Raw genomic sequence first — 15247 nt, forward strand, 5'->3', positions numbered from 1 at the left:
AGGAGGCTCCCGGTGGTTTCCTATTTTATTAGCCTCCAAACCGACCATCCTAGGCTATAAATAGATGGGGAGAGCTCCATTCATAAAACACACCACACTTGAGTCTCTCTCCCTCCACTTGTACTCTTTTGCTATTTTTAGTAGTGTAGTTGGAACTAGGAGAAGCTACTTTGAAGAGCTAGGACATCTAGAAGGAATCTTGGTATGATCAATATGAAGAGTTCTTCCATGTTTTTGTTCTTATCATATCAATATAGCTATGTTATGAAATTAGAGCAAAGTTCTTATGTTATTCATTTAGCATATGAAACTTTATCCTTAATCTTTCATACATACATGTTTAGACCAAGACCTAAATTGAGGTAGTGAGTTCTTGTCGGTGCAGAAAGTGACCAACTAGTGAATATTTGTAGTTTTGTTGTACGTTGTGATCAGAGGTGGCCAAGCACTCAATGACACAGGATTTAGACTAGTTCGGGCAATGTGCCCTATGTCTAGTCAGGGTCGGTCGGTGACTTTATTCCTGAGCCTAGGTGCTCGAAGTTTGCAGTGGGGTTACAAACAAGAAGGAGAAAGATGGGGTGTACAAGAGGTCCGGTCGGCTCCGGTCGGAAGGGCCGAGAGTGACAGGAACTTCGCTATGGGCTAAGTGTTCAAGCGGGTGCTTGAGGTATGAACCTGGTGGTTCTGTGGTTAAGAGTTATCGATCTAACAAACTCTGATCAACTAGAATCGGTCTTTCTTGTTGGAGGAAGTGCACCCCCTTTTATAGATGAAGGGGATGGCTTTACAAGGGAGAGGGTGAGGGTACGTATGCTGTCGAGCCTTGTTGCCCATGCCTACTGAGCCTTGTTGCCCGCACCAGTGGGTACAAGATAGTGGTAGCCTACAACACTGTTGATGTAACTGTAGAATGTTAGATGCACACGGGAGGTTGTGCTGCCTTATTCAGGGATGGTGGACGTCAGTACCTGTAAATACTATTTGATGCCTAGAGTCATGTGAGGAGTCTCGCTATGTTCACCCAGTACGGTAAATCCTGGCGCCCATACCGCTATCGATGTCCAGAGACACATGGGGGCCTTACCGTATGGGAGTTTTAGCGGCCCCTACAATATTGTAGAGGGAGATGTCAGCGCCTATAATACTGTTTGTGTCAAGGTGGCTATAGAGTATTGTTCCATGCAGGGTATGGTCCCTGGTATAGTGGTTTTGACTTGTGAGCCTTGCCTTGCCTTTCTCCGCACGTCTTCTGATTCCTACCGAACAGGCGTCCTCGGTTGGATGGCTTCAGTCGGCTCTGATTGTGCCGGTCGGAGAAGAGCGGTGAGCAGGGTTCCTATGAGCCCTGATCGGAGGGATGCAGGGTTAGAGTCTTAAGTAGCACTTTAGGCTAGGCCTTTCGATCGGCGAGGGCATCTGGAGGCGGCTGGAGGCCAAAGTGAGTGCTCCGATTGGAGTGGTGGGCCTAAGGGGTCGACAAGCGGGCGTCGCTCCTTTCGGTCTAGACCTTCCGGTCAGTGACTGGGCCATCCTTCTGGCCTGTTGTATTTAGACTCTTAGGCCGAGCCTTGGCATGGAACCCGGTCCCTAAGGGACCCCAGGTTTATGAACCCGACAGAAGCCCTCGAGCCCCCAGGCGATTCGGGTCGAATCATTTGGGGGATTTTTGTCTTACTGATAGGTGCACGCGAGCACACCCATGGGTGTAGCCCCTGAGCCCCCGGGCAGTTCGGGCAGAACCATCTATGGGGTGTTGTTCTGGTGGGTGTGTGCGTGTGTTTAGTCTGAGATGGAATTTTGTCGCTCGAGGCATCGTTGTGCAGCCGAGGCGGTTTTTTAGTTTGTTTTGAGAGATTGGGTGAGAGGGAGCTTGTGGAACCCAGCATCGGTGCGCACCATGGGATCGAGTGAGGGAGTCAGTCAAGGGTTTTGGACGAGATAGAACTCACTGATCCTGGCGTCGATGCGCGCCGTGGGATCGAGTGAGGCAGTTAGTTTTGGATGAGACAGAGCTCACTAATCCTGGCATCGATGCGTGCCGTGGGATCGGGTGAGGCAGTTAGTTCGGTCATGAGAGAGCTCACTGATCCTGGCATCGATGCGTGCCGTGGGATCGGGTGAGGCAGTTAGTGTCGGACAAGATAGAGCTCACTGGTCCTGGCGTCGATGCGCGCCATGGGATCGAGTGAGGCAGTTAGTTTTAGAAGAGACAGAGCTCACTGATCCTAGCATCGATGCGCGCCGTGGGATCGAGTGAGGGAGTTAGTTTGGTTGTGAGAGAGCTCACTGATCCTAGCGTCGATGCTCGCCGTGGGATCGGGTGAGGGAGTTAGTTTCGGACAAGACAGAGCTCACTGATCCTGGCATCGATGCGCGCCGTGGGATCAGGTGAGGCAGTTAGTTTTGGACGAGATAGAGCTCACTATCTTGGCATCGATGCTCGCTGTGGGATCGAGTGAGGGAGTTAGTTCGGTCATGAGAGAGCTCACTGATCCTAGCGTCGATGCGCGCTGTGGGATCGGGTGAGGGAGTTAGTTTCAGATGAACCCTGGCGTCGGTGCGTGCCGTGGTTCCTAAATAGTTAGTTTAGGGGTCGGACAAGACCAAGACCGTGGGTCCTGGCGTTGGTGTGCGCCGTGGGACTGAGCGGGTCAGAGTCATGGATCCTGGCCTTGGCACAGCCTGGGCAACCGAGGTAGTTAGTTTAGTTAGTTTTCACGCGAGTTTAGAGTCATGCACCCTGGATTTTTGGAGCGCAGTCGGAAGTGAATCCGTTACGCGAGTTCGGAGTCACGGTCCCTGGATTTTTGGAGCGCAGTCGAAGTGAAGCCATTACGCGAGTTCAGAGTCACGGTCCTTGGATTTTTGGAGCACAGTCGAAGCGTAGTTAGTTAGTTAAAGATCGGACGAGGCGGTGCTTATGGATCCTGGTGTCGGTGCGTGCCGCGGGACTAGGCGAGTCAAAGTCGTGGATCTGGTGAGTTCAAGGTCGCTATCCTTAGCATTTGTCTTGAGCCTCCGAGCCCTGTTGGGCCTTCATGGGGGTCGATGTGAGTTGTGTGCGTTACCCCATCCGGTTCCTCACAACCGGAGGGGCTGAGTTTCATCGCATGTCCCGATCGCTCGGGCTCGAAGACTAACTCGGTGAGTTCACTAACGGGTGTGATCGGGCAAAATCTGGGTCCATCGTTCGTGACAGGGTCGGCATAGCCCTCTTGTGACATTCCACTACTCCTTTACCTGCAGCTCGGCAGATGCCTAGGTTGTTCTGGAGACCGACCTGGGTGGCCTAATGGCCTCCCCTCGATGGAGATTCTGTGGGCCTAGCGAGAGGTTTAGGATCGAACAATAAGGTTGAGATGACCCAGTCTATCGGACCGGGTGAGGACCGCACGGTGCTCATCTACGGTTTTCTCCCTAGGCTCTATTGGTTGCTCATGTCAAATGAGGCAACCGCCGCTTCATGACGCAACACGAAGCATTTTGATGCATTTCGCTGCATGTGTGATGCTTAGTTCCCGAGCCCCCAGGCGGTTCAGGGCCCGAATCGTCCAGGAGGCATGAGCGTATGGAATGGGATGCGCGTATGGATGTATGAAATGATTGTAAGGAAATAGAGGGGGTTGGTAGTGCTCACTTTGATGGCTTAAGTGATAGGGTTCAAAGAGCTTCAGTCAAAAATGTCCGACCAGGACCTGCGCTCATTAATCATGGGTGAGCCCTTGTGTGAACTGTTTTTGTATTAATGAACACATGCTCACCTTGATGACCTGAGTGATGGGGTTCGGAGAGCTTCAGTTGGAAATGTCTGACCGGGACCTTGATGACCTGAGTGATGGGGTTCGGAGAGCTTCAGTCGGAAATGTCCGATCGGGACCCACGCTCGTCGTTCGTGATGAAGTCGGCATGGCCTAGATGGGGCATCCCTTTGCTTCCTACCCATTGCGCTTGACAAAGCCGAGGGAGCGAAACCGAGCGGATCCCTTGCTGTCGCAGTAGTATTTGCAGTACTAGAAAATATAAAAGTTAAGTTTGTGGGGGAGCCCCGTGTAAATATTACTATGTGTTTAATGACTACCGTTCATTTTGTTTTCTGTGATGGAATTGCTTTGTTCGGGGGGAGCCTGTTCCCTTTCGTTCCTTAGTTTTCCCTTAGCATAATTTTGTTTTTTTATTCTTTCCTTCTCATACCTACCTGTTTGTCCCGTAGGCCATCACCTTGGGAGCCCAGGGCATGGCCCGCGAGGCTCAGTTGCTCGTAACTGTAGGGAAAGGCGGGGTGTGATCGGTTGGAATGTTTTTAAAGCAAAGTTACGTAAAGCAAAACTAAGGTACAAACTATCCCGTTGGTTGGGTAGGAAGGAATTCCACCATAGGTAAACAAAACAGGGAGGTAGTCATTAAGCATAATGATAGTAGTGTACCCTAGTGGAGCCGCCGAGTGCCCTGGGCAAAAAAGCGTTCGGGTCAGGGCGCTTTTGTAGGAGCATATACTAAGTAAATAATGGTAAGATTGAAGCTTTGGGAAAAACAACATAGCTGTTCTAGTAGTTCAGAGAGATGGGCGTCGTTGTCGTCCTTCGGTCGGTAGGCATCGTCAGCAGGTGCCACCAGGCCGGTTTAATAGCTTGCAGAATATAAGTAGTTAGTAAACGTAAAAAGTTTAAGTTCGTGGGGGCCTATGTAAAATGTTTGTGTGTGTTTTAATGACTGCAATCGGTTTTTGTTTTTGTGATGGAGTTGCTCCGTTCGGAGGAGCTTGTTCCCTTTCGTTCCTTAGTTTTCCCTTAGCATAATTTTGTTTTTTATTTCTTTCTTTCTCGTACCTGCCCATCTGTCCCATAGGCTGCAACCTTGTGAGCCTAGGGCGTGGCCCGTGAGGCTCGGCCGCTCGCAACCGTAGGAAAAGGTGGGGTGCGATCAGTCGAAATGTTTTAAAGCAAAGCTACGTAAGGTAAATCAATGGAATGAACTGCCCTTTTGTTCAGGTAGGAAGGAGTTTCTCCATATGAAAGTCAAAGAGTACTCAAAGTAAAAACAAAATAGAGGGGTAGTAGAGCCCCCTAGTGTAGCCCCTGAGCACCCCGAGCCAAAAAGTGTTCGGGTTGGGGTGCTTTTATAGGAGCGTTCTCTAAGTAAATAAAGGTAAGACTGAAACTTAGGAAAAGAAAAAACAACATAGTTGTTCCAAGGTGCTCGAAGAGAGCGTTGTCATTGTTGTCCTTTAGTTGGTAGGCGTCCGGTCGGATCACTTCATCCTTTAGTCGTCTGGATCCTTGCCCGCTGTGCCCCCTTCTTCGATTGCTGCCTCTTCGCCTTTTTCTTTCCTTGGCATGCCAGTCTACCTTAGCAGGCGCTTGAGGAGCTGGCAGTCCTTGTAGAGGTGATTGACGGGATAGTCGTGGTTAGTGCAGGGCTCTCCATGAGCTCATGAAAGTGGTTCGGAGGGTCTTGCTGGGGCTGAGTGCCCGCGTGATCCGTCACGGCGACCAACGTAGAGTTGGCCAATCGGCGGTGATCCTTTCTATTCTTTTTTCCCTCTGTGTGCAGGGGCCCTCGTCTTGACCCTAGCGCTTGGCCTTACCTTTGCCATGGCCTCCGTTGAAGCGCGGTGGGAACGGCGCTTGCTGGACGTGTTGGACAAAGGTCCGTGGTCCCAGGCTATCAGGGCTGGGACTCCGGTCGACGCTGCGCATGTCTCGGTTTGGCCCGAGCCGCACGTAGATAGGCAGTCGGCATGGAGCGGTCATCAAGTTGAGGTGAGGTGCCATTGTGGCTTCCTGTGCCACACTCTATGGTTGTTGCGGTGATAGGGTGTAGTGCCCCATCTGCTGCGTCCCTGTTCCTCGGACAGGGAGCGAGGTCATGAGTCGGTGTCATGATATGGAGCACTCCGCTTGTTGAATGGCGGTGGTCTCTAGCAGTTCCCGGAGGTTCCGGTGGATCGCCCGTTCACGAGGGTCGTTCGGCTCAGACAGGCCACGCAGGAGCATTGTCGCGGCAGCAATGTTCTGACTGGCCCAAGCGAACTACGGGGGATCGGTCCCCCTAACCAGGGTGTTGTGCTGGACCTGACGGGCGTGACCCCGAGCACCATTCATCGATCTATGCGCATGGGGCACAGTGTGGTGCACCGAGCGTGCTGGTGCAGTCGGTGGCTGATGCGGCCACTGTCACCGTAGATCCTCCCCGTGCTCACGTGTGAGCTCGGGGGTCTCCGCATGAGGGCCCATAGAGGTGTGAGTCCATGAGGACTCTGCTTCCGCTGGTGGGTGTCCTGGAGGATCTGCCATGGCGCAATCCCAGGACAGACGGTGGCTAGGTGCCATGACGCCGATGCTAGAGCCGTCACTCTCGCCATCGTCATCCATGAGGTCGAGGAAACAGGTGGGAGCATAGCTCGCCATTCCCATGAATTCGGATGTGAGAGGGGGCGGCGTAGGCATCCATCAGAGCCCCTGGGCGTATGCATCCACGGAAGATGTGAGGCCATAGGGGAACCAGTCGTACGGCGGTTGCATTGGGGACAATGGGGTTCCGCCGAGTAATCGGTGGAAGATAGAGAATAGTAAGTAAATAACAGCATGTATATTACTCACAGTGGGGTTTGAGCAGAGAGTTTGCTTGGAAAGAAGCATAGATGCTGCGCCATCGAAGTCGCACGCCTCAGAGTCGATGGAGGACGTCTCTCCGATGGGTGCCGGGTCACAAGTCTCCTCGTGGAGGTGGAGTACGCTGAGCCGGTCGGTGATGAATTCTAGGCTTTCGAAGAGGAAGGCCTGGGATGGCTCGAAGATGGGTGGAACCCGCATCCCGGCTGGTGAGAGTGCGGGAAACTCCAATGAGCTGAAGCGAATCGTATCGCCCGAGCCCACCACGACGAGGGTGGTGGAAAAGTGGGCCATCCGATGACCAAAAAGTGTTGAACGCACAGCGTATTCCCCACAGACGGCGCCAACTGTCGGTGCAGAAAGTGACCAACTAGTGAATATTTGTAGTTTTGTTGTACGTTGTGATCGAAGGTGGCCTAGCACTCAATGACATAGGATTTATACTAGTTCAGGCAATGTGCCCTACGTCCAGTCGGGGTCGGTCGGTGACTTTATTCCTGAGCCCAGGTGCTCGAAGTTCGTAGTGGGGTTACAAACAGGAAGGAGAAAGATGGGGTGTACAAGAGGTCCAGTCGGTTCCAGTCGGAATGGCCGAGAGTGACAGGAACTTCGCTATGAGCTAAGTGTTCAAGCAGATGCTTGAGGTCTGAACCTGGTGGTTTTGTGGTTGTGAGCTATCGATCTAAGGAACTCTGGCCTACTGGAATCGATCTTTCTTATTGGAGGAAGCGCACCCCCATTTATAGATGAAGGGGATGGCTTTACAAGGGAGAGGGTGAGGGTACATATGCTGCCGAGCCTTGTTGCCCACACCGACGGGTACAAGATAGTGGTAGGCGCCTACAACACTATTGCTATCACTGTAGAATGTCAGATGCACACGGGAGGTCGTGCTGCCTTTTTCAGGGATGGTGGACGTCAGTACCTATAAATATTGTTTGATGCCTAGAGTCATGTGAGGAGTCTCACTATGTTCACCCGGCATGGTAAATCCTGGTGCCCATACCGCTATCGATGTCCAGAGACACGCGGGGGCCTTACCGTATGGGAGTTTTAGCGGCCCCTACAATACTGTAGAGGGAGATGTCGACACCTACAATATGGTTTGTGTCAGGGTGGCTGCAGAGTACTCTTCTGTGTAGGGTATGGTCCCTGGTATAGTAGTTTTGACTTGTGAGCCTTGCCTTGCCTTTCTCCGCACGTCTTCTGATTCCTACCGAACGGGCGTCCCCGATTGGATGGCTCCAGTTGGCTCTGAGTGCGCTGGTCGGAGAAGAGCGGTGAGCAGGGTTCCTACGAGCCTTGGTCGGAGGGACGCGGGGTCGAAGTCGGAAGTAGCGCTTTGGGCTAGGCCTTCCGATCGGAGAGGGCGTCCGGAGGTGGCTGGAGGCCAAAGTGAGTGCTCCGATCGGAGTGGTGGGCCCAAGGGGTCGACAAAGCGGGCGTCGCTCCTTTCGGTCCAGACCTTCTGGTCGGCAACTGGGCAGTCCTTCTGGCCTGTTGTATTTAGACTCTTGGGTCGAGCCTTAGCGCGGAAGCCGGTCCCCGAGGGACCCCGGGTTTATGAACCCGATAGTTCTACTTTAAGATTAGTTTTGGTCATTATATTCATGCGGGTTCGTCGTCCATCCCCTTGGCGGATGCTTTAGTAGAGGACTCCTTATAAAAATAGATATTCCTGGCTGATGCTAGAGTAGTAACAGATAGCATAAACGTGGTGTCTAAGCTACATGTTACCTTTGTTTGCCTCGTATCCCATGGTTCAGGGGTAAGCGATAGGTGGTGACAGCCATGTTCGTCCTTTGTAATCCCCCACGTTCAGATATGGCATAGAGCCGTATGCTAGTATCGCCTGGCAGATCAGGTGCGCTCCGGTGCCCGAAGTAAGTTTATAATGACCAAAGCTATCTTAACTTAGGATTGCTACCCTTATATATTCATGTATTTGTATGATATGCTCATCTTAGCAAAGCTATATAAGATAAGCCTGCTCCAGTTTAGGTTTATTCTTTTATTCTTTATTCTTTCTTTTATCTTTATCCTTGAGATTGGCTCGAGTGTGGGTGTCAAACTATCCACTATCTATCTTGGAATACCCCTGTTATGAACTTTGGTCTATTATACAGTCATGTTATCTTGACCATGTCCCTACTAGAGACTTTTATACCATGCCTTCCTTTGGGAAAATATAAATGAATGATACCCAAATACTTCCGAGTGAAATGCTACAACGATATATTTGTGCGCTTGCGGAATATTTTTGCATGTGTTCAGAAATATCATCATGGCATTTCTGGTGCTATTGCTAGGAAACACCAATCCTAGTGGTGATGCTAAGAAATGCCAACAAGCATTTCAAGCGCCGTTGCCAGGGATGGAGTTAAAACTCCATACTTGGTGAATGTGTTTAGAATTGCCAACAGTCACCATTGACAAATTCTCCAAATTGATCGAATACAAGCCCCTCATTCAGGCCACAGCGAAGAAGGCAACAGAGCTATTCAATGATATCATCCACAAGTTTGGCCTGCCGAACAACATCATTACCGACCTGGGGTCTATATTTACCTACAGCGACTTCTGGGGTTTCTACAACGAGCGCTGCATCTCAGTCAAGTACTTTTTAGTTGCACACCCCAGGGCTAATGGGCAAGTCGAACACGCTAATGACATGATCTTAGATGCACTGAAGAAGAGACTCTACGAGAAGGACCAGACGCACCTAGGAAAATGGCTCAAGGAACTATCGGTTGTGGTCTAGGGATTAAGGACCTAGTCCAGTCGCAACACCGGTGTCTCTCCCTATTTTCTGGTTTTTGGTTCCGAGGCTGTGCTACCTACCGACGTCGCTTTCCAAGCACCTAGGGTGGAGAACTACGACAAAGGAAACTCCGACCAGGCCCAGATCGTCGATGTCGATCACCAAGAAGAATAGTGCCTAGTCACATGTGTTCAGATGGCTAAGTACTTGGAGGGCCTGCGCAAGTACTACAACCACAATGTCCATGATAGATCATTCGTGGTCCGTGACCTAGTACTCCGCAGGAAACAGAGATCGATGGGTTGCACAAGCTCTCTTCAACCTAGGAAGGTCCCCACATTGTCAAGGCGGTCACCCAACTAGGGTCCTATAGATTGTGTGATTTGAACGGAGTAGACATCCCCAACTCCTGACATATCGATCTACTTAGGCGTTTCTATCCTTAAAATGTTCCAAATAAAGATATGTACCCTTTTACGTTTCAGTATTAAATAAAGTTTTCGCCATGACGTTTCTCCATACTGTTCTCTCCATGATTATTCACCAAATTACTTTTTTTCCATGTATACCATCTTAAAGATGATGTACGTTTTTGCCTCAACGGCTCCCTGAACAGCCACATTTATGCTTGTGTTTTCTAGAGATGACCATGTCTCTGGCTCCGCCCTACACGTACACGAGCGCTAGCCATCTGCGTTATGGGTGGTCGGCGGCGGCTCCTCGGTGACGCTTGTCTTCCTACATGTACATGAGCTCTAGCGCTCCACGTTACGGTTTATGGGCTAGCCAGAGCTGGGGGCTTAGCCACAAACTAACAGCTCGAGGCAGTTTATATTAAATATAACCACATCTCTAAAAGAACACTTAGTGTTTACACCAACTGTTAGGCAACTTTACATAATATTTTTGGTAAGTTTTTGCCTAATCTATTTAGTGTTTTTCTCTCCCTCGCCGAACAAGTCAACGTCACCAGCAGTTTTGCCACCGCCTCATCTGCCTCATCCTCTAGCTTTGTAATCTTCTTCGAGCTCGTCCCTCAGGCAAAGCCGGTCCCTACCACCTCAGGTTTAACCGAGGGATAGTGCGACCGAATCACTGCAAGTGTCTGAACGACGGCAGAGTTGGCGGCACTATAGGTGAATTCCTTGAAGTTCTTCTAGTGCCCCTTGCACCTATCAATGATTCCGTCTTGTCAGGGAGGCCTATCGCCAGGTTGTAGCACCATTGCTTTGGGTGGCTCAAAATTGATGCAGTCGAGCATGGGCTTTATCCCCGCAATCACTGCCTCGTACTTGTTCTTCTAGGCCTGCACCTATGCCACAAACTCTTGGAATTGCGCCTGCACGTTATACCAGTATTCTGTAGCACAACAACGGCATGTTAAACATGTCTCTTACACTGTGAGCACTGATTTTAAAGAAGACCATCCCTATGTTCAAGGTCCTCGGTGACATGCTTGGCTCGCTCCTCTACCTCCTCCTTCTCCTTTTGGAGTTGGGCAATGGACTCACGGGATAGTTCGAGCTCTGTCTCCAGGTCTGCACAAGACAGATCAAAAGTGCAACCAAGCTATGACGCCGAACACCTACAGAGCAAAACCCGAAGCTTTACCTTTCTGCTCACCGATGAAATGGCTAAGTCGTTCCACTAATGACTTTTTCTCTATCTCTAGGTCCACCACCTGTAGCTCCAACTCCCGCTCATGGACACGTGCTAGAGTCAGGCTAGCATTGAGATCATCCACCGATGACTGCAGCCTCTTGTTCTCCACGAGGACCAGAGCCATTTTGTCCAGAAGGTGTCGGCGGTGTTCGAACATCTTCATTACACTCTGCAGAAGTAGTGGTTGGAGATTACACCCCAAAAAGATATAGCGACAAGTTTGTTTCAATTTACTTCAATATTGCTCATCATCGCCGACAGGTCGGCTCTAAGCGCCTTCACTTCTTTGCTAGCCACCTCCTCTTCCAGCATGTCGAACTCGTCACCGCGCTGGAGAACCATGCGAAAGACTTGAGGAGTGTAGCACCCGGTTTTAAAGACAAAACCAGATACACACTATATGTGAGCCCAGAAAGTCAAATCTCACATATAGCCACAAATAAGGGTAATATCAAGAGACAATACTTATTACATAATGTATTAGCAAAAGGAATATAACCTCAGAGTATAGACAGCAGAAAGTCGACTCCGATCTTCTAGCGAAGACTCCAAATCAACAGGGACGACTGACTGGTTGACCACAAGCCTAACTCCTCCAAACCAGCAATCTGGTACCCATCCGGGATTTTTATCCAAAGTATAGAAAAGTAAAGCAAGCATAAGTACATGTCATACTTAACAATTATATCATGGGGTTCTTGAGGCTCAAAAGGCTAACACTAGTTTACTACGATTAACTTTAATAGGTCATCTTTTTAAGCAATTGAGTAGCAAAGAATTTATCATTCCCATAAACACATGATCAGGTAAACATGATTAATGAATAGCATAAATAATTATTTATTAGTACAATTAACCAGTAGTGATCATCTCTATTCCATAAGGGTCCAAGGCCACTCGTGGCCGTGAGCACGGCTGTTATAACAGTTTTACATTCTATAGAGGTTGTACACTTTCACTGTGAGTCGTGATTTATCCTTTCGCCCGAGGTAGCTAATCTCTTGACCCACTTCCAAGGAAGGTCGGCAGGGTTCACTATAAAGCCTTTCAAAGGTTTGTCTAACAAGTTATGGCCGCTGGGCGTATGTGGCCCTTCTCTAGGAGTGGCACGCATGGGCATGCAACACGGTACACACATCCCAGCAGGAAAGAAAACATACCCTCTTGTGCCATAAAGTTAACCACTAACAAGCTAGAAAAGGTCCTCATACTAAGCTAAAGCCAGAGCCATATAGCCCTCACAGTTGTACTATAAGTCCTATATGATCGCTTACAGATAAGTCCTTAGGGAAAGGAATCTGAAGCGTTTAGAAAGTAGCTAAATACTCTAGCCCCCTGTTTCCATGTTGCTAAAAAGTCATGTTTTAATGTTTATTACATATACCATTAGTCAAGTTACAAGATCATGATTTAGTTAGGCACTAGCAAAAACTACCCAATGCAATAACCCAAAGGTATCAAGCTACATGATATCAAATATCTAGGATATCCTTATTGGTAACAAGGTAGACACATGCAATATGAATTAAGTGATTAAATGTGAATAGGTAACAAGGATGGTCACATGCTATACTTGCCTTACAACACCGATCCTTTGGTAATCTTTAATCTTCAATGTCCTTCTTCTAGATCACCACGTATATCTCACCGTCTGGACGTAATCGTAGAACACCACACAAATATCCATATACATACATGCATAGCATACAAATTGCATATATATCAAAATAATACACCAATCATAGAAAAATAAGTAAAAGAGATTGAAACACGATTCTACGCATCGCTATGAACACACAGTCGCGAGAAGCACTCTAATCGGAGCTACGGGTGAAAAGATACAACTACCGATAGTTTTGCTTTATACGTGGAAAAGAAAACTATAGGCTTCATTTATTTAAACTATATAAATTCATATAAGATATTTTATAAATAATATAGATTGAATTAAGTCAATTTTATATTTGAATTATCAACTTAAACTAAAACAAAATATATTTTATTTATGAAATCTAGTTGCATAATCATTAATCAAGATATGATTTAAACCATGATTTTTTTCTAAAATAGTAATATAGTAAACACTATTACTGTTGCGTAGATCTCGTCGTTATAAATCTAATGCAACTTGAACGGACTATTTTGGAGTTAAAATGAATAGGTTATGATTTAAAAAAGTTTTACTTTAGTTAAATAATAGATTAAATCTAACCATGAATTTCAAATATTGAAAACATGCCTAATAGTTGTATAAACACATAGAAAACGTAAATACGGTTCTAACGTAATTCAAACGGGTCAAATCGGACATAAAACACAAAAGGTACACATGAAATAAGGTTCCGTGGCATTTCTGTAAATAACTCGAACTTATTTTTGAATTAAACCAATTAAAAATATGAAATTACACGGCTGCTGGACTGCGGGTACTATTTTTGGAAAATATAGGGACCTAAATGAATAAAAATAGGGCTGAATTGTAATTAATTTGAACTGCTACGGACTGCGGGTTGATTCACCAAAACCAGAAGGGATTTTATGCAAAAAGGGCATGCCTTGACTGCGGGTTTGACCCGGCTGCTGACTGGGCGGACGCGTGGTGCGCACGGACTGGCGCAGTGCACCACGCGTGCGCAATGGACTGGTGATGTGGGTGCTGACGCGGCACCGTGGGCCGAGTCCACAGCTTGTGGTGGACCGGTTATGATCCAACCGGTATCATCTAATCCTAACCGTCCAGAGGGATCCGACGGTGCAAGCGTGACGGGTCAACCTCCGACGACAGCACAGTGGCTCTAGCGAGCTCTCCATTGCTGGCAGCGAGGCAACACGACGGCGGGCGCCGGTACGGTGACTCCATCCACCCCAGACCAAGCCGAATGCATCTACGTGAAGCGTGGAACCTCGTGAACTCACTGGCATTCCTAACGGGGACGGGGATCACGTCGGGGTGGCGTTCCCCACGGCGGCGCCATGGCCGGTGGCGGCTAATGTTCTATGCTATGTCGTTCTAGGGCGCCATTTGATGATCTAGGGGCACAGGAAGACGGAGGAGCTCACCGTGAAGTTGAGAGAATGGAGAGCGGCGTCTGGGAAGGGCTCCAAAGGCACGGTCGATAGTGGCGGCGATCTAGAGAGAGAGGGGAGGCGGGTGAGGAAAAACTGATCAAATCGAGACCAAAACGCGAAATTAACTGTACCTACGGGCGCGGGGGAACAAGGCGAAGCTTTGGGATACTCTGGCGTCACGATTTGGGGCGCCAGAACAAGGAATCGCGGTGGCGGCTGATGAGCATGAGCGTAGATAGAGGAAAGGGAGAAGGAGTGGGGCTTAGTTCAGATTTATAGGAGGGACGGGGTGCTGTAGATGGTAGGGAAGCGGGAGATGGTGATTGGCCACTTGCCATGTGGGCGTGGCGGCTTGCCGAGCATGGCAACACCATCAACGGCGACGAGAAAAGGAAGGAAGCATGCAAGGAAGAAAAGGAAAGGGAGGGAGGCGGCGCTGACATGCGGGGCCAATAGCGCAGTGAGGGAGAGGAGGGCGAAGCGCGTGTGGGTGGCTGACGTGCGGGGCCAGTGGCGTAGAGCTGGGCTGCGCGGGCGCACGTGCATGAAGCGGGCTGTCGAGCAGTGGGCCGCGCGGGTGAGGCAGCAGGCGCTCGACATGAGTGGGAAAAGCGGGAAAGGGAAACGAGCGGGAGGCGCGCGAAGTGGGCCAGCGACGAGCTGGGCCGAGGCCGAGAAGGAGGGAAGGAAAAGAGGAAGGGACTAGGCCGGTTCCAGGGGTTGGGCTGAAAAGGAAGAAAGCAAATTTTCAAAATGAATTTCTTTTCCAATTCTTATTTTCAAATCCAAGCCCAATTCAAATAAAATTCAAGTATAGTTTCAAATATACTTCCCTATTCAAATGAAAATGGACAATTTTGTTAGGCTTTCCAAGATAAACTTTACAACTTTAAAAATATTTTTATTTTTCTAATTTTCTTTTCTTTTTATTTTAAAGCCATTTTCAAACCCTTTTCAAAAACATTCCAAATTACTTTGGAGTTTTGGATCAACACCATTCATCACAATAAATAAAATGCAACAGCATGTAAGCTCAAACATGTTGCTACCTTATGATGGATTTTAAATTAATGAAGATTTTTTATTTTTCCTATATTTCATGTGCACAAAAATTCATAAATAAATCATTTTACCTCTATTT

At 48.7% G+C, this 15247-nt stretch overlaps 1 protein-coding gene across 1 annotated transcript; it reads right to left on the reverse strand.

The window, feature by feature from the left end:
- Positions 1-10788: 10788 nt before the first annotated feature.
- LOC136469953 (uncharacterized) lies at positions 10789-11379 on the reverse strand. The gene is made up of 3 exons (XM_066467959.1): positions 11272-11379; positions 10987-11206; positions 10789-10913 (listed from the first exon to the last, which is right to left on the reverse strand). Exons 1-3 carry the CDS (start codon positions 11377-11379, stop codon positions 10789-10791), a joined length of 453 nt encoding a protein of 150 aa, XP_066324056.1.
- Positions 11380-15247: the final 3868 nt, after the last annotated feature.

This window comes from Miscanthus floridulus, chromosome 8 (assembly GCF_019320115.1).
Source record: "Miscanthus floridulus cultivar M001 chromosome 8, ASM1932011v1, whole genome shotgun sequence".
In the NCBI taxonomy this organism is placed as follows: domain Eukaryota; kingdom Viridiplantae; phylum Streptophyta; class Magnoliopsida; order Poales; family Poaceae; genus Miscanthus; species Miscanthus floridulus.